Source organism: Helianthus annuus, chromosome 6 (genome assembly GCF_002127325.2).
Source record: "Helianthus annuus cultivar XRQ/B chromosome 6, HanXRQr2.0-SUNRISE, whole genome shotgun sequence".
Classification (NCBI taxonomy): domain Eukaryota; kingdom Viridiplantae; phylum Streptophyta; class Magnoliopsida; order Asterales; family Asteraceae; genus Helianthus; species Helianthus annuus.
The window spans coordinates 42,077,249-42,097,634 of record NC_035438.2 but is presented as its reverse complement, the minus strand read 5'-3'; the positions used below and the strand labels follow the sequence as shown (position 1 = coordinate 42,097,634).

The window sequence follows — 20,386 nt, the reverse complement described above, 5'->3', positions numbered from 1 at the left end:
TCTCGTTCCTTTGACCCCTTTGGACGTGTGCCGTGTCCGAAACGAGTTCAAAGGAAGAAACTTCTCCGTCGACTGGGTGTGAGTGATTTTGTTCTGCCATTTTTACGAGTGTTTTTTAGGAAAGAAAAGAGGTGAGAGTGGTTTTGCAAAAAAGCGGATGGCGCCAATGTTGAAACACTGGTGAACACAAGGACAATCAGTGGGGTTGTTTCGTCTAATGGGTTCAACCTCTTCTTCTACTCGTATTTGATGGCTAAAGATCTTCAAAACAGTAAACACCGTTAGTCTCGTTAAGAGGGGGAAGGGGGTTTTCCCTCTTAACCAGGCTCCGGCGTGAGAATAAGTACTGCTCTGAGAGTAAATACGTAGTGTGTGTATAAGGTGAGTAAAGAGAGTAAAAAGATCCTGAACCTGAATGATGAAGGGTCCTATTTATAGCCGGAGGGTGAAGAAGGAAGGAGCAGCTGTGCCAGCTGTGAGCGCGTGCCAGCTGTCCGACCAAGGGGAATATCCTCTTGGTCTGCTCTGTCATGGCAGGTGTAGTGGTACACGTGGCGTTCTTGCGTTCGCCTGCGCTGGATACCTCGTACCGGTATTGTCCGTGCTGCTCCCTGAATTGTCGCAGTCCTATGTGGCATTCTGCTAATGGTGACACGTGTTGTCCTTTATGTCGGATAGAGCATCTTTGGTGCCAACTGTGAATCATCCAGAAGTTTCTAGAAGCTTCTGGAGTTTTTTGTTGACGTGGATGCCTTGTGTGCACAAAAGTGGTGTGGTCCCTGCCATGTAGGCAGGGAATTGGGACCATACCTCTTCAGCACTTAATGGTTCAGACTGTTTATTTCACGAGCATATGTCTGAATGGTTCAGACATTTGCCTCTGAATGATTAAGATTTATACAGAGTCTGAATGGTTAAGACCTCTAATCTGAATTGGTCAGACATTTGTCTCTAAATGGTTAAACATTATACAGGCTCTTAATGATTCAGACCTTTTACTGGTTCAGCACTTAATGGTTAAGAACTTTTACTGGTTCAACATTTAACCATTCATATGTTGTCAAACAGCCTCTTAATATATTATTTTAAACTCACTAAACAGACCACTTAAACTTACAGGGCATATAATATGTTATTAACTCTTTAGTTAAACAATTTTGAATTCAGACGTATACATCATATAAGCAAATAATTAATCTTTGGTTAGAGATAGGCCGGTCAACGTAATTTTGTTTGGTCCAAATTAATTTATGTTAAATTATTTGATTATGGATAACAAATTAAAATGTAAAATAGACAAGAGACATAAGCAAACAAGACTTATGTTAAGGTAGTGGTTGTAATAAGTTCCACGTGGATATTGTTAGGCGACCAAAATCAATTGGCGGTTTAGTATTACATGGCAGTTTGGAACCGTCTTCGATTAATTAATATAAACAATTTCAATAATAATAATACCTCCCGTTTGCATCATCGGTCCCATTTAGTGAAAAAAATAATTTATATTAAATTTAGTTAACATTTTCTAAATTCTCTTATATGCATTAACAAATGATCTCACTCATTCATGAGTGTTGCATCAAATCTTTAGAGAATTTTCAAGTTGGAGTTTAATGATTTTGTTAAGAGAATTGGGTATGATGAGTCTCAATCTATTGATTAAGCATATTTATTATCTTTTTGTGATATTATTATCATTTTCTATCCTTAGGATATGCACTTAATGCTTGGCCTTAAACATTAGTTATTTATGAGAAGTAAGGGAGTTTATTGAATCGTTGAGTTTTATGAGTTAATCGAATCGGGCTATTTGATTTTGAAATTGGATTCAAAATAGATAAGAAAAAAGCGATTCAAATCCAAACATTCAAATTCGGATGAATTTTTTCGAGTCTGGTCAAATACTCTATTGATAAGGTGTACTGATTTGCTGATTGCACTAGTGGATCTAGAGAACTTTGGATTAGGCTTCCCCAAAGCTTCCGTTATTACATATCGAAAACACGTTTGGCAAAGATGTTTGACGTTGGCTAACAGAAGCCTCCATGTGGGCTAACAACTAGCGAGTCGTCGACTTCACTATCAGAGCCCAAGTCCCAACCTTTTCCTTGTTGCAAACAGACTTGTCCTATAACCTGAAGGAAGTGAATAGTTAGTATGGATATTCTGAGTACAATCCTCCAGACCACAGATGTGATAACTATGTTGGTTGTTGTTCATATGAAATTATTAAATATAAATGTGAATGAATAATTTACAAAGGGAAGTCTCTAATCAGTAGCTAGAGATGTTATATATAATGGGTAAAGTTTTTGTACAAATAATCTTAACATACTAAACATACAAATTGAAGGAAAACTCAAAAAGACAAGGTGGCATTTTTGTAATTATCAATAACTATCAAAGTTACTCTACAAATATACCTAAAAAAACCTAACCACTCCCCCCACCCCTAAAAAAACCTAAACCCCCCACCCCCAAAAACCTAAAAAAACCTACCCCCCCTCCCCCCCCCCCCCCCCACCCAAGCTAAAATGCTAAAAACTAAACCCACAAAAAACCTAAAAAAATCTAAAAAAATAAAAAAAAACACACAAATTATTTTATTTTATTTTTTTAACATTTTTTATTAAAAAATCGCTACTTTTAGTAGCAGCCAAAAAAAATTTTTTTTTTTTTTTTTTTTTGCTAACGAAATGTAGCGATTTTTTAATAAAAAATGTTAAAAAAAAATTGTGTTTTTTTAGGTATTTTTGGTTGTAACTTTGATAGTTGGTGGTAATTACAAAAATGTCACCTTGTCTTTTTGGGCTTTCCTTCAATTTGTATGTTTAGTATCTTAAGATTATTTGTATTTGATCTTTTGCCTATATATAATACCATTTGTATAAGGAAAGATAGCATAAACCAGAAAAACAAACTCCCAATGCTCATAAGATACATACTAAAAAGTTATATTTAGTGTTGGTAAGCTTTTTATTTCTATTTACTTCTAAATAAAATATTTGAAAAGTATTTTTTAGAAATTTACCTTGTTTACTTTTAAAAAAAATATATTTTAAAAGTATTTTTTAGAAATTTACCCCGATACTTTTTTTATTTACCTCCAATGAAATATTTGCTTCTGAACAAACTTTCAAATGCTAAGGAAAATATTTTTAAATAATTTGGCTATGATTTTAAAAAAAGAACTAGAGTCAAATATCTAACTAATTTTATACTAGTTCGGTGGTCGGGCACTTTAACGTAATAATATGGGAAAACTGACTTTCTTGGAATTCTAAACAATATAAGACAAGGTGTCAAATAAAAGCGCAGCTCTTTAAGTTAACAAAAAAGAACGAACGCCAACAGTAAAACAACAACAAAGTAATGAAAAGTATTGATGATAAAGTACTGATACCTAACCCGTGTCTAACGAATCTGGTGTATCCGTGGCGTCATCTATTTTGCCATCATGTTTGTTGATGCATCTTGCATACCGGGTAATGGTTTAACCTGTTCACGACTTAAGAGATCAATAATTTCACTTGCTTGATTTAATTAAATGTATCAGTTTACATTTCATAAGAACATACATAGTTTAACACATGTATTCAATATGTGCCATTTAATATAATTATTTCAAATATTACCATGCTAATAAGAAAAGTAAACTCATACATCTTCATGATTAATTAATCAATATAAGGACAACCTATGACATAATTACCATATTAAGTATCAACACATTTGTTATCAATTAAATGATTAAAATAAGATCATATATTAAACAACATTATCAAATTAGGACGTAGAAATTTATATTTATTTATTTATTTATATAAAAAATAAATAAAAGAACACAATAGCATCATCATTCATGAAACAAACCAAATCATACACAACACACTAACTCACCATTGACCTCCATTCCCTTTAAATCCACCCCTCCTTCCCCCCAACACCATCATTACACACCTTCAGTTTCATTTTCACCTTCGATCACTAACCATCATGAACCACCGTCTTCTCTCTCTCCCCCGAACCAGCAGCTGCAAGAGCACCACCCCAATCATCCCATCTAGTTACATCTCCTCAACCTCCTTCCTCCTCGACCCCACCGACGTCGACAAACCGCTCGCCCGAAGAGACTCACCCGTGTTAGGCTGCGGTCCCCGCTTCTTCACATCCGGATCATTTATCCGAACAATAATAAACATGATATCCGTCCCCACTGTATTCCCATCGTGCCGGTGGCTTAGTTTACCTGGGCAACTGCCAGGTAGGAAAGTCACCGGCACGTTGTTCGGGAACAGGAGGGGACATGTCAGCTTTGCGGTACAAAATGACCCGAGATCTTACCCTATAATAGTGGTACAGCTGGCAGTAACGACAGCGAATCTGGTAAAAGAAATGTCGTCAGGGTTAGTTAGGATTGCGTTGGAGTGCGAAAAGCAGCACGCGCGAGGTGGGAGAGGGGGACACACGAAGCTGTATAATGAGGCCACGTGGAGTATGTATTGTAATGGGAGGAAGTGTGGGTACGCGTTGACCCGTGCGTGTACAGAGTCGGATTGGCACGTGTTGAGCACGGTGCAAACTGTTTCGGTTGGGGCGGGTGTGATACCGGTTGTGGAGGATGGTGGGAAAAGGAAGGGTGAAGGTGAAGGGGAGCTTTTGTATATGAGAGCGAGGTTTGAGCGAGTTGTGGGGAGTCGTGACTCGGAAGCGTTTTATATGATGAACCCGGATGGGAGTGGAGGGCCTGAACTCAGTATATTTCTGCTTAGAATATAGTTGTAGTGAAATGAGTTTGGTTTCGATACAGTTGTTTGTAATTTTATAACGAGTTAATCTACTTGTTAAAGGAGTACATTAATGTATTAAGTGAATATGGACTTGGTCGGCATGAGTCACCGATCCATTATTAGATCTATTCCTATACCACAAAAAACCGTGAGACTTTGTATCTTAGATGATCTTCTCAATTTTAACATCTATATCAGAAAACCTTTCATCTTTCCTCGTCTTCCAAAGACACCAACATGTCACCATAAAAATGCCTTTAAATGCGCTCTTAGCATGCCTCCCAAGACCCATAAACTCACAGAGCTCCACCAAATCCTTAACCGGGAACACAAAGATTGGGCTCATATTGCACCACACACTAATATGGCGCCAAACCGCCTAAGCTATATAACACAAATAAAGGAGGTGCTCCACTGATTTAACACCTTCATCACATGGAGCACAAGACAAGTCTTCAAAATAACAATTTCTCGATTTAACGTTGGGACACGTTCTACCACCACTCTCCATATAAAAATATTGCATTTCTTCGACACCCACTTAGACCATTTGAAATCTGCTACTTAAATCAGTATCGCTACCTAAAAACTTTTTGACCTCTCCGAGAATTCCCCTCGACTACCACTCATCCAAGCCCAACCATCCTTTCTACTCAACAAATTATTTTTACTTATGGGCATGTATCCTTTTTACTTACTTTACCTAAAACATTTTGATTTAATACAAGAAGAATACATACATAAAATAACAATACACATGGATATCTATTTGTGTATTATAATACATAAACGCATTTATATTTTATATGGTGTCACATATCACATTAGTTTAAGTCATTATTGGTAAGGAAAAGCTGGTATGTATATCCCAATACCGTATCGGATGAGTTTTTTGAGTTATTTATATCAGATCTCATGGACTGGGTTACAATGAAGGTTGGTTTTATGCAAAGCAGTCAAAATCAACGAAAAAGTGGTGGTGCTTACATTCTTCCTTTGCCATCCGAGTGGTTTTTAAGATCAAACTGACCAGTGAACCGTCATAACCAAGGGTATTCTTTTCTTTCAAAACATTAAATAGAGGCCGGTTAACGTACAATATTCCTTAACGTACGAGCGTACGCTGTGAACGCACGTTGTAAAACTCAAAACCCTAATCATGCATGTTGAAAAACCATAATCACACATGTTGAAAAGACATAATCACGCATGTTGAAAACCATAACATGCCTCATTACATAATTATAACATGCCTCATTACATAAGTATAACATGCGTGATTATGGTTTTTCAACATGCGTGATTAGGGTTTTGAGTTTTACAACGTATATAATTTTACAGCGTACGTTCGTACGTTAAGCAATAATATATTTAATATTTTACACTTTGACTATCCAAGTATATCAAGGCAAATATAAATTGAAACCAGAAAATTCAGACTGCCAATTGATTTTGAATATAATTATAAACTTTTGTAATTTCATTCAATTGAGAAGGCTTGGATGCTAACTTGAATATTGAGAGGTTCCGTTCATGTTAAATATCTGATCAATTATTATTCTGTTTGTGAATTTGTTTTGACGTTCAACGTCAATTCATTAAATTAAAATACATAATATATTGGATAAACGTGTTATATATAATATATCATACTATGTTATACTATCTACAATAAAAAAAATATTGGATTTTAATAACCTTAATTATTCGCCGTTGGTAACCAAATAGTCGTAATTTTAAAAATAACCACACAGTCCCAACTAGGGGCACAACTTCCTTGGGGCGGGAGCCCCCCCCCCCCCCCGGCCCGAACTTTTCGAGGCGTAGTGTTATGAACAGTATCTTCGTATAGAAATTTTTAAGTATATACGTTTTCGCCCCCTAGAATCGGAAAAATCGACCCCCCAAGCTTCGCCAATGGTCCCAACTATTAACATATTAGCCACCAATGGACCTTGACTAACAGAACCCTAACGTCGTTAGTCTTCGGTTATCGGAAAACCATTTTTTGCCAGAAAAAGGTTTCTAAAGGTCCGATCTAAGGTTACAAAGAGGTTTGAGACAAAAATAGAGTTAAATGCTTGGTTGATCCCTGTGGTTTGCGAAAATTGCAGACTTGGTCCTAGTGGTTCACTAATTACACACTTGGTCCTAGTAGTTGTAATTTTTGAACACGGGTGGTCCTTATCACTAACCCATATTGATTTTCTTAGTTCAATATGTGTAAAATTACAAGATTGCCCCTTAACAGTTAAAAAAATAAAAAATAGACCCACCCTCATCTTCTTCATCTTCTATTCTCTCTCTCTCTCTCTCTAAAAACAATCGGTCCACCCTTCCTACCTCTCAATTACCATCGCCACACTCAGATTAATCCTGGATTCCTGGTCTTCTTCTTCCAACACTCAGATTAATCCTGGATTCCTGGTCAAAATTACCACCGTCGGAAATCTGCATCAACCCTAACCCTAACCACCCCAAATCCTCCTGCTCCGCAACCCACTGCCGCACCAACACCTGGACCAAACACGTCAATTCATTCCCTACGCTCTTCACCCACCTCTAAACCCTAAAACTTATCAACAACCACACACAAACGTTAATTCTGTCTGCAGGTGGTGACCAGGCGGTTATGGCGTTGAAACAGATCGGAATGGGGGATGCTGTTGGTGTGGAATTGGTTGATTCGCCTCTGTTGGTTAGCCTTGGTGATCCGCATAATCTGCCGTTTTTCGATACTGTTTTTGACTTAGGGTTTAGTGTGAATTTGGATCAGGCGTTGTTTCCGGCTTGGTTGTTAGGGAGTTGGAGGAAGAAGATTGGGGGGGGGGGGGGTTATGTTGTTAGAGGTGGTTGTTTATGAAGGTGGATGTGGCTGCAGTGGGTTGAAGTCATGGTTGTAAAACAAGGTTTCCAAGGCCGAGTATTCCCCGAGTAGTCGCTACAAGGTAGGCTGCCGAGGCGACTTTCTTCAGCTCCGCCTAATTACTCGGAATCGATGAAACGCGGTCAAGCTCGGCCAAAATCGAATCTAATAAGTCAACTCGGGTCGAGTTTGACTTAAAAAATAATAAAAGATAATTTCTATGCCTATCATATTAAAGAATAAATATCATTTTCAGGTATTTTGTTATAAACATAAGTAAATTTATGTTATTTGGCATATATTTAATTTCCGAAAACTAATTTCTCCATAATTTAACATGTCCGAGTACTCCTCGAGTACTCTCCGCCTAGGCCGAGTACTCTCAACTCCCCGGTCGACCGACTAGGGAGCACCTAACGACTTTTGCAACCATGGTTGAAGTTGACGGAGAAGGTGGAGGGTGGTTGAAGGTGACATGGAGGTGGTGGGTTGAAGGTGACAGTTGTGGTGGGTTGAAGGTGGTGGTGGTTGTGGTGGTGGTTGTGGTGGTGGGTGGGTGGTGAAAGGAGGAAGAAGATGATGGGTGGTTTTTGTTTTGTAGTTCAAGGGCAATCTAGTCATTTTACACCCACTTAACTGAGAAAATTAACATGGGTTAGTGATAAGGACCACCCGAGTTCAAAAATTACAACCATTGGGACCAAGTGCGTAATTAGTGAACCCTTGGGACCAAGTTTGCAACTTTCGTAAACCACAGGGACCAACCAAGCATTTAACTCACAAAAATATTTAGTTTTCCGGCCAAAAAGTTGAGTTTTCCAGCCAAAAAGAAGTTTTCTGACGACTTCAATAATTGAGGCTTTTACCAGAAAAATGTTCCTAAAGGTCCGTAATACGGTTACACAAAGCTTTGGGACAAAAATGTTGAGTTTTCCAGCCAAAAATGAGTTTTCCGGTCAAAAACGTTTTTCCGGCGACCGGAGACTAACGGCGTTAGGGTTCTGTTTGTCAGGGTCCATTGGAGGCCAATATATTAATAGTTGAGACTGTCAGTGGTTATGTTTGAAATTAGGACTATTGGCGGCCAACAGCGAATAGTTAATTATTTAAATCCAATATTTCTAAAAAAACACGAGAGCATAAAGTCATATATGAATTAGAAACATTTCATTCTTAAATTAGCTAGCTACCTATCTAAAGTTACAAACGAGTAAAAGTTTTATCAACCCACTTGAATTTGAACATGATTCAAGTTGGACTTTCTCCAATGTAAGTAAAATAATGAGCATGAATATTTAACAAGTAAATTTCAAGTCCGTAAAATTTTTAGTTAATCTCTTTTCAAGCTTATAAAACATTGTGGATATTTTAGGTCCATCTTCAACAAAACATGTTTAATTAACTATAGATTTGATTAGGCATGTTAATCATGTCAGGTTTTCAGTTGTCAAGTGAATCGATGAACCCAAAACCGACCTATATATTTATTCATGTCAAAAATATCAAACTATTTAACTCGTTTACCTAAATGCCCAAACGGGTCAAACGCGATTATGAGTTGTGAACATGTTGACAAGTTGAAAATGAGTTGTGAACCAGTTAAATGGCCATTAAAAGGCTGACATTCTAAAACATATATTTTTTCTATTCTAATTTGAAGCACTCCGAACGAGTTGATCTATTTCATTAAACATGTTAAACGTATCAACTCAAACACAATTGTTTATCGAACGGGATAAAAATGATAACCCAAGATTTGATTATTTGGGTGTTGTGTTCCTGTCATGTTTTAAGTCAAGTCAGAAATTAGCAACCCTAGTTATGATATTATTTCATATATTATTTCATATATTAATAAGCAACTTATATATGCTATCATGACTTGTAACTTGTGTTTAGTGAGTGTTTCAAAAACAAACTTAATTTTTCACTTCTAACCCAAACATTTCATATTTTACATTTTAACCCTTTTTCATTTTTTACTTTTAACCCAAAGTTTTCCATCTTTTATAATTTAACACAACACTTTATTATCTACAACTTTCGAACCCCATACTTTTTATCCTTCGCAAGTTTTTCGTTTTACGTTTCGTTCTAAATTTTGCTAACATGTCGTAGCGTGCATGTGAGATTGAACGTTTTTGCTCTATTTTTTCATATTTGACAGACCCGTCGCAACGCGTCCATTTTTCCCCTTTTGAAAAGTTCGCCGCAACGGGCGGGTCGTAGATCGACTAAGTTATTATTTTCTACGTTTTACGTTTCTGGTTAATTTCTTCGTATTAAGACACTGTAACGGGTGTGAGTAGTTCAACGATTTTAGTCTGCTTTTCGTTCAGTGTAATTTTTACCATTTTATCTATTTTATTTTTACGATGTTGAGAGTCGATGTGGTTGTGGCATTGGTGCTACTTGGCACGGTTTTACGAACGTTTTTAACCTATTAATTTTTTTAATAATTTTTTGTTTCGGTTTACCCCTATACTTCCTTTACTTAAAAACTATTTTTACGTGCATATTTTATGTACGGGTATGCGTAAATATGATTTCTTCTACATTCCGACGTAAACTTTTTTTATAGACGAGTCAGGTCAAATATAATACGTTTTCGTTTAAACAAACCATTTTTACGTGCATATTTCTATGTACGTTTTCGTATAAATTCAAGTTCTATGTTTCGACGTAAACTTTTTTGAGAAATGATTCAGGTCAAATATAATATGTTTTCGTGTTTATTTTATGTACGTTTCGTAAAGTTTGTTTCGAACCGAGTGGAGTTAAATGATGGTTTCTTTTTCTCGCATTTTTTTGAAAGCTCTAATTAATCCCTTTCGATTACATGTGCATACTTTCCTTCATACCCGTTACGTTTTCTTTGTATAAGTTGGGTCACATATAATACATTATGATTGTTTGATATGAATTCCATTTACTTTACGTTTGATCCATTCACAATGCTTATACAGGTTACACTGATTTCAACTGGATACGTCGAAATGTGTTTTTTCATATGGTTTATGCATCATATAACGTTTGGACTAATCCATTCAATGTTTACGATGTACCCGCGCCGCAACGCGGGCGGGTCTTAACCCTAGTTTTCAAAAAATTTAACTATGTAAGCTCTCTACTGATGAGATTTTCTAGCAATTTAAGCTTTTAAAATAAACTTAATTTTATAACTAGAATTTCAATATAGTTGAAATTTAAATAAAATCCGAAACCCACAGTCTTGAACCAGAAACTGGATGTTACAAAACACGAAATGCGTAAATACCAAACAACATACTCTTTTAACCCTTAATATCTGAGTTCTCAAATACAAACACATCACCATTTACAGTCTTTTTCAACAATAAATAAATATCACAAACAAACTCAAACCCAGATACAATTTTTTAATTCAAAAAACATTCAGCAGCAGCAGCAAAAGAGAGGCAAAAAAATCACTCTTTACTCGGGCATTAATCAACCCATACTAACTCCTATAATCATCAAAACACAACCACAATGAAAAACTAAGAATTCAAAGAATAAATCTTATCTTGCCCCACATTTCAATTCCTAGAACAGATCAACTTTCTTCTTCATCATGTCTTGCTTCCATTTCGGTATTTTGTAGAACGCCTCTTTTGTCATCCCGAGTACCGCCTCGAATTCTTCAGCAGATAGATAAGCCTAAATAACCGATAGAAAAAAAAAAACCATATTATTATGCAAAACAACAACTGAAGATATTCGGCTGATCGAATTATTTGAGTAATTTTCGTCCCTTAGGTTTGGCCAGTTTTGCAACTTTCGTCCAAAGGTTTATTTTTTCGCATCTGGATCCAAAAACCCTGATATCTTGCCATTTCCATCCGGCTCGTTAACTCCATCCATTTTTCTTCGTTAAGTCAGGGGTATTTTCGTCTTTTTTTGTTAACTTAAAGGGCAATTCAGTCTTTTTCACTTTACGTCAAAGCATTTAGCATAATGTACAAGTATTCAAAAGACTGGATTGCCCTTTAAGTTAACAAAAAAAAAAACCTGACTTAACGGAAAAAAATGGATGGAGTTAATGAGCCGGATGAAAACGGCAAGATTTCAAACCTTTTGGCTCCAGATGCGAAAAAGACGAACCTTTGGACGAAAGTCTCAAAACTGGCCAAACCTCAGGGACGAAAAAGGCATTTTACTCGAATTATTTAATAACGAAAAGAAAAGAAAAAAACCTCTCTTCTTTTAAAGTCGATTCCTTTAACTGGATTCTCGGATTTAGCCCTGAGTTGTTCATAACTGAAAGTGCTTTGACTGTTTACACTCTCACATTCATTTTCTTCTGGCTTCGGCGCTGAACCGTCTCCATTGGCCTCTTGAACCGGGTCAGATGTCTCGGTGGTAACTTCCGAACCTTCATTACTATCAGAAGGTTCTTCACTTTTGGCTACAGCTGCAAAGCGGATACTTTAGTTTCGATTCAAAGATTTTTTAACCACAGTAAGAATATGCAGAATCACTGGAAACGGTTAACTACCAGGTGAGACAGTTTCAGACGGTGGGCTTCTAATGGACCGAGCTGGAGAAGCATCAGTGCTTCTAACGGGCCGAGCTGGAGAAGCATCGGATGATCCCTTTTTCTCAGCAGTGAGAACCGAAGATAAAGCGGCAACTGCAGCTGCTCTCTGTGAACCTCGACTCGGTACTTTCGGAGAAGCTGAAGATTTAGTGGTCGGTGATGATTTGAAAGCGGAGTTCAAGGCCGCCAACGCTGAGGCTCTTTGAGTGGGCCCACCCTGGTTTCCGTTTGACTTATCCTGACTCTGTTAAAAATCAGAAATCTTAAAAAAAAAAACACAAACAAAAATTTTCGATAGGTTCGAGCATGCTTTTGGGATTCGTTTACGGATTTACCTCTCCGGAATTGCCGCCTCCACCGAACCCGAATAGTAGCAAAACCTTCTTTTGGAATGAGTTCCCTTGAACCTGATCGCATTTTACTTAAAAATCAAGATAATTCCCATATTATAAGCGAAATATTAAGAAAATAAGAACGAAGCATACATTGGCTTTTGCAGGATCCCAAGAGAAGAATGTTGTGAAGAAGTTAGGTTCGTTTCCTTCCGAAACTCGGTATAAAGGCACACATGGGGATAGCCCATCTAGAGATGCAGCCAACTCTACGTATTTCTGATATAAAGTTTCATTAAAAACATATTAAACAACATAAACAAGCTTCCGTATAACAGATAGAAACTATGCTAAACGAGTACCTGTCCAATTTCAAAGGCACTTTGCTTTTCCTTCGAGTCTACAGACTGACCGACCCAAACAAACACCTCAGCGTGTGTATCTAATATTAACATATCCTCGGTCAACAGATCATCTTGTGAAAAGTTGTAGATTTCCTCGATCTGCCATACAAAGGATACATAACTTAACAATCTTTTAACGGAGAAATAAATAATTTAAGTTAACTGTGTATATACAACAAGAAGCACCAACCTCAAATTTTCCTATGAATCAACAACAGAGCGGCAGAAATAAAAATTAGTCAGATTTTAGCATTTATTGAATTAAAAATATATTAAAAATAACTACGTAAAATAAAACCTCTGTTGAATGAGAATGCGAACAAGTGAGGATCTCTGCTGGTTTCCGGTGCGGTTTTTTTGCTGGTGTAACCTTGTTTCCCTCCGAGTGCAAACCAGAAAGTTGAGTTCTCGGTTCCTTCTTTGGCGAACTTGATGTTGGCACCGGGCTGAACGATTTTTAAAAAAATATTATGGACCATAAATAATGATTACATTATCATTCTATTTATATATACAAACTAGTAATTTGGCAGCGTCGAAACATAAAGTAACTCAAAATTATACCGATGAATAAAAACATATTATATTTGACCCAACTCATTTCCAAACAAAGTTTATGTCAAAAGGTAGACCAACTGAAAAAATACATAAAAATAAGCATGAAAACGTATTATATTTATCCAACTCATTTCTTAAAAAAAAAAAAAAAAAAAAAAATCGTCAAAACGTAAACCAACTTGAATTTATATTTTATACTGATACGTGCATAATAGTGTTTATTACCCGTCGCATGTTGCGGCAGCTTCGAAATGTAAAGAATTCGAATTTATACTATCGAATGAAAACATAGTATATTTTGACCCGACTCGTTTCAGAACAAAATTTACGTCAAAACGTAGACCAACTGAAAACATACATAAAAATAAGCACGTAAACGTATTATATTAGACCTGACTCATTTTCAAAAAACACTACGAAGAAAATAGTGTTTTTAAGTTAAAATTGAGGGGGCATAAATATAAATGCTGAAAGTTGAAGGGGTATAGGGTGTTTGGCACTGTAGCCAAGCACCCTTAAATGTTATATTAATAATAAGAAGTTCACTGCTTAAAATCATACCTTCAAAAATTCAGCAATTTTAGCAGCTATGTTGTGCTGCTCAACCGTACTCTGGTTTCCGTGCCAGGTGAATAATGATGAACCAGATTGAAGAAGAAAGCAGTCATAAGAATTCAATGAAGTTGCCACCTGAAAGAGATCGTAATTGTTGGAAAATCAGGCCCTTGATCGAACACAAAAAAAAACACGAGACTAAACCAACTGTTTGACTCTTTTATTAATTATCAATCAAAGCACAACAAACACAATAGACCTAACCATTTATTTAAAGTAGACTCGTTCTAGTCCTAACAAGATAACCATATCTAATAAACCAACAATTATCCCTAATTAGAATATCAAAGACCTAATAAATAATTCACCAAGAATTATCAATAACCCGTCTTTATCCTTATCTCCTTAATTCAAGATTAAGATTAAGGTCTTCATTCTCCACTTTAATCTTGAACTGGACCTGTTTCTTCATATCCGCTCCTTTAACACAACTTCAATCCTTTGATCGATCTTGATATCCCTCTTCCTGGGTCACCAAAACTACACCGTTCTTGACCACCGTTCAAAGAAAAAAACAAGCTTCCCGCTTAGCGTTTTCTTCTTTCCTTTGCTAGACACGACAAGATTCAAAGCCTCCAACTAATATCAACCCACCAACAAAGACAACAACCACCTGTTGTTCCGTCCCTCGGTCGCCAAACGAATCCCTAAGCCTCCTCGCTCTTCTGTTCCTTCCGCGACACACCCGTTGGTTTTTCCGCCAAATTATAATCGAACACCTTGTTGCGATTTCCCTCCTTGACGAGAAAGAGTCTACGCCAAAAACAAAACACTATCAAACCCGGTTAAATCTACCGCTTCTTCTTGATTAACTGCTGCCAAACACTACCAGAACCATGCAGTCCTATTGGCACTTTCCCACATCGCGCGTGACAACACCACATGCCACCTCCCGTGTATTGATCCCAAGAAAGACCTCCTTGTTTGACTTCCAACTTTTAATCTTTTCAATGAAGGAATTCCTTAATATTACAAACCATGTAATTCATTTAACAAAAAAATAATAATCCCACGTGGCTTTCATCCATGGAATTCTCTTATCAAAAAAAAAAAAAAAAAAAAAATCCCGTGTGACCTTCATCCACATAAGTCTTAAACTTCATACAGATCCCACCATGCGGAACAAACAAGACAATCTTCACCACCTTCGCTTCCTTTTGCACCAGATGATTACAATGAAAACCACCGGCCTATTTATACTGCCCAGAACCCTGCCGGCGAACCGTAACGCGACGTACCGTTTATAATTCTAACTATTTACAATACTAGCTCAATGTTTCGCATATTTACATTTAGATCACTAACTTTACTAACAAAGTTTTCTAACTAAACTAACGAACTTAAGATCGATGATTATTTCCAACAATTATACTTAACAAGTGAGAATGAATAAGCAGCAGCCATACATAATAATAATTTTTAAAATATATTTGAAAGTGGAGCATACCGGTTCTACTTGGACGGCTTTATTATTATGCACGGAAGTACCCGATATCTGAATGAGGGCTACACCATCTGAACTATAGGTTTCATCGTTCAATCCCTTGTCTGCAACGTAGTTCTTGTAACCAGAGCTCAATCCACCCTAATATCCCAATAATCGTTATCACTTATTTTCATAACATTTGAATTTAATATCACAAAGTACAATTCAGAAATTACGAATATGGCGGAAGTACCTTCAACACCACCATTGGCTGGAAAATTGCAACAAACTGTGGCGGTTCTTTCCCTTGATATACACGACCCTGAAAAAGAAAGATAGCAGGTTCCATAATGCGTACATGCATTTCTTTATCATCACCGCAACAATAAAATTAAAATTCGGGATAAATATGAATAATAATAATAATAATATGATAAATACACCACCTGAACCGGTCTTCCTTTTAGTGAGTTGAACATTGTTGTAGCTAGCCGAGCAGCCATGTTTTGGTCCTCCTGATGTTGCAAGATATGTCATCTTATCTCAAAGATAGATCACAAATAGGGGTGCTACCGGGTCGTGTTTGTGTGGTGGCGGGTTCAACCCGACCCGAACCCGAAAATTTTAGACCAACCCGAAAATGACCCAAACCCCGAAAATTGTGTCATACATACGAATCCAACATGACCCGAATATTCACGGGTTGACCCGAACACGGCCCCGTTCAACCCGATTTTTTTTTCGTTTGTTTTTCGCAAATTAATATATTAAAATTAGATTAAAGTTTACTACAAAAAATACACAAATGTATATAATACAATTACATTTTAATTACAAAATCTTATGTCAATTTCTCTTTTAAGTTATAATTATGGCATAAAATAAACACCCAATTTGATTTTTGACATGAAACATATTGTTAAAAAAAAAAAGATAAAATATAAATGGGTTAAATGGGTCAACCCGCCAACCCGACCGGGTTGAAACAAACCCAACCCGTTTAGCTAAACAGGTTCGCGGGTTCAACCTGACACTAACCCGAACCTGTTCTAAACCCAAACATGCGAATTTCGTGTTAGGTTCGGGTCGTGTCAGAAATTCACACCCCTAATCACAAACATGGATTAAAATTAAAACATACAAAAAAAGCTAATCAAATGCGGTGTGTACTACCTCGATGCTATCTTTACCGATCCAACAGCACAGGTAGTAATCTTCTTTCTTTTCATTGGAATGGTAGGTATAAAGAACAATGTAGCAATCTCCACTGTAAAATTTACCGATATCCTCCTTTGGTACAGGTGTTTTAGCACTTCCATTAATCCGCCACACCTAAAACACACAAAAAACAAATAAATAAATATAATCGCGTATACCGAAAAAAGGAAACGAGCAACGTAAATTGCCGGTGAACAAACCTCGATTTTTCCATTTTCTTCAAGCAAAGGTGGGACTTCCTCAGTAACCGTAGAACTTTTTGCAAGCCCTTTGAGACCAACACCTTGTTGCTTCAATAGAGCTAGTAACAGAAAAACAAGCGGGATAATTCATACACTCATTGAAAATGTTAAAGTAGCGTTTTATATATAAAGGAAAGCGAAAATTACCTGCTACTTTTCCTCTACCTTCCTCAGGAGCAGAAGGTGCTGAACCCGATGGCCATGACTCGAAGTTTGACTTAAATGAATGTGTTTCGTAACCTTGAATAAGCCGAGTTACACGCGTTGCCTTGGGCCGATTTTGGCTCGTAATGAACTCCTAAAAATGTTTACAATAATGTTTTAAAATCATAACTGACAATTAAATTATTATAAAATGAGAAAAAAAAATCACGCAGGTTGACCCGTTACCCAACCCGTTTGACCAGCCCATGGCTTACCTCAGCAGCCTGCATGGCAGCTTTTCTTTCATCCACTTGTGTTACTCGACCGACCCAAACAAACACCTCGGAACCGCAGTCCAATAGATAGCATTTGTTGTTTTCCAGTAAAGATTTCGAAAGTTCGCCATCTACATCCTTAACCTGACCGTCCGCAATGCTGCAACGAAAAACACAACTTGCACGTTAGCATCGTAATCAGTCTACACGTCTTTTCATCACATTCATCCACATACATAAACATAAATGGAAAAACATAAGGGAAAATATACCAATAAAGTTTCGGTGGAGTCTTTTCGGGAATCGTATCATCTTCGCTTGCAACCTTTTTGCCAATAGGAGCAAAGCCACCAAAGATCACCCAAAATTCACCGGAATCACCCTCCGCTTGCAGTTTCCCATCATCTAATATTGTTACGGAAAATGATAAAAGAATGATTAGAAACACATAAAAATACAACATTGGATGATTAAAGTAAATGCACATGAAACGTGTCTTACCAACAATTGCGACATCACATGTACCCTCGTGATATTTATCCTTTAAAAACTGAATAACTTCCAACGCTTTAGCCCGTTCTTGGATATTTGAGTTTGCCCCATTGAATTGAAAGATCTTATCTTTAGTATCCAAGATAAAGACATCATCGTGATTCAATGTGGATCGAGAAAAAGGGACCTGAATAAAGAACACAACTTATACTTTCACACACATATATATAATATAAACACATCCTTAACATACACAGACACACATGTATATACATATGGGTTCACACACCTGCTTCAACTTGACAGCTCGTTTTCCTTTGCACGTGTATAATCGTATTTGAAATTCTTCTTCTTCGGTTTCCTTAAACCCAGAAGCAACACCGCCCTCAAGGGGTATAATACAAGGTTTGAAATAAGACAAAAACTTATCAGACTCATAACCCTGCGGTTCCCTATATTGAACTGCACGCCCACCGAGAATCGCATCAAGTTCGACTGTTTTTATCGCTGCTGTTCCAGCTTCATCCTGATTTTCGTCATGAAATAACGCCACTTAAGCAAATATAACGTAAAAAAATTCACGAAAAATAAATAAAATAACTTTGTTTTTACCTGGCTAGTATCTTTTCCCAGCCAAAAATGTATGTCGTAAAAGTATGCACCGCCCTTACCGGAAGTAGTCTGTACAAACGCATTAGAAAAGATGTAAACTCGAAGGTATTAAAATACGATGCACATAAGGGGAAACTAAGAACAGTGTAAAACATCATTAGCACCTGCAATACGATGTACGAATCACCAGAATAGAATTTCCCATAATTAGATTTGGGCAATGGTACTGGCTGAAAGTTTTCGATTCTCCATATCTCGGTTCCTCTACAAGGTGTTAAGTAAAAGTCCTATACACCAAACGCGCTTGAAAAATTGAAATAAATTAACAATATTAACATATAAACAGATTTTTAATATTTTGCAAGTAAGCAATTCATTAAGGATACACTCTCTGACCGACTCCTTGAAATGCTGGTTCCAGAGCTTTAGCAGAGCCAGCCATATTGTAATCTTCTAAACTTGTATTTTCTTTAAACAAATGCAGAATCCAACGATGCAATCGCTATTGTAATTTACTGCAAATGACATACAATTCATGTGATTTAATAAGTATTGCATCAGCATACAAGAATTCACACAAATCTGTTATCTGTCTCCATGTGCATATCTAACACAAATAACAGCAGAGATTATCATCCGAAAACCGGTAACTACATCAGTAAAACAGTTATAAAAGGACAAACAAAAGCATGTGTTATTTTAAAACATTAAAGGTTATAAATGAGCAGTTTTATTACTCAATTGAATCAGTTAATTATCCCCAAAAAAAAATATGAAAAATTGAAAAAAGTTGACTAATTTATGCATCACTCTTGACATCTGTAGGCTTTCAACCAACAATTTTCTCCTGATTCAATAAAGTTTCAATTTTTAACATATCCCAAATCACACCCAACAGCATCAATAGATCCAACCAATTACATCAATCAGAAATCAGAAATCAAAAATCTTTAACATCAACATCAACAAGAAACAAGAAAAAGATTCAATTAGATCAAACCAACAAAGTAACAGCACCCCAGATCATCAAAAGGGTAAACAAAGCGTCAATTGAAGTCCCGGGTCATCAAATTGAGATCCAGTTTAGTTGACAGTATAGAGATTAAGTTTGAAAAAGATGAAATTAGTGGATGGATGAAGAGAAACACATACCTGGGTTCAGATCTCAGTGGGAAAAGTGTAAGATGAAATGAATTGAGAGAAGAAACGGCAAGAAGGACAGGAAGAGCGAGGCGAAGCTGGCAAAGTAAAGTATATTATAGAGAGAGAAAGATGATGAGAGAGAGTAGTAAAAAGAAAGAAAGTTAATAATTGGGTTTTATGGGTTGGTTCTTCCTTGCCTTGAAATACTTTTCTTTTTCTTTTTGAGATTTCAAGTGTATGGATACAGAAATGGCGATTGAAAAGGCGTATATACGTATATATAGGATAATAATTATGGAAAGAGAGAAAGAAAAGGTTGAATTTGAGGTGAAGATCCGGTGACAATGCCACCGCCCATGCCGACCCTTTTAGTTTTCTTTTCTTTTTTTTCTTTCTTCGTCTTATTTTCTTGAGGGTCAATTAGTGTAATTGAGTTTTTTAAATGTTCATAACATAATAACATCTAGTAAACCTAAATAAAATCATAAAAAATGGTAATTTATTACTAGCAAAACTAATGTATATTGAGCAGTGGATATTTGATGAGACTAGGATTACTGAGGTCATCCCTTGATGATGTGGTTCCATCTCGCAAAGCCTAGATCTTTGAGTGCATCCATTGATCACCATTTAAGCTTTGTTTGTTGAGCTCATTAGTCTTGAAACTTGTAAGATAGGTGGGTTGTGATTTGAGTCAAAAGTGTGTTGCAA

The 20,386-nt window shown here is 36.6% G+C and overlaps 2 protein-coding genes across 2 annotated transcripts; one reads left to right on the top strand and one right to left on the bottom strand.

Moving 5' to 3' along the window:
• The first annotated feature begins 3,917 nt into the window (after positions 1-3,917).
• Positions 3,918-4,918, top strand: LOC110884180 (protein MIZU-KUSSEI 1). The gene has a single exon (XM_022131866.2). The coding sequence runs from the start codon at positions 3,997-3,999 to the stop codon at positions 4,777-4,779; it is 783 nt and encodes a 260-aa protein (XP_021987558.1). The 5' UTR covers positions 3,918-3,996; the 3' UTR covers positions 4,780-4,918.
• A 6,008-nt stretch (positions 4,919-10,926) lies between these two features.
• On the bottom strand, positions 10,927-19,909 carry LOC110884179 (villin-3). Its single transcript, XM_022131865.2, has 23 exons — positions 19,685-19,909; positions 18,919-19,047; positions 18,697-18,796; positions 18,533-18,601; positions 18,210-18,446; positions 17,930-18,107; positions 17,701-17,833; positions 17,429-17,588; positions 17,157-17,307; positions 16,968-17,068; positions 16,723-16,881; positions 15,996-16,064; positions 15,803-15,871; positions 15,571-15,708; positions 14,070-14,198; positions 13,249-13,396; positions 13,141-13,151; positions 12,909-13,049; positions 12,700-12,825; positions 12,550-12,621; positions 12,173-12,458; positions 11,871-12,088; positions 10,927-11,334 (listed from the first exon to the last, which is right to left on the bottom strand). Exons 2-23 carry the CDS (start codon positions 18,972-18,974, stop codon positions 11,221-11,223), a joined length of 2,865 nt encoding a protein of 954 aa, XP_021987557.1. The 5' UTR covers positions 18,975-19,047; positions 19,685-19,909; the 3' UTR covers positions 10,927-11,220.
• Positions 19,910-20,386: the final 477 nt, after the last annotated feature.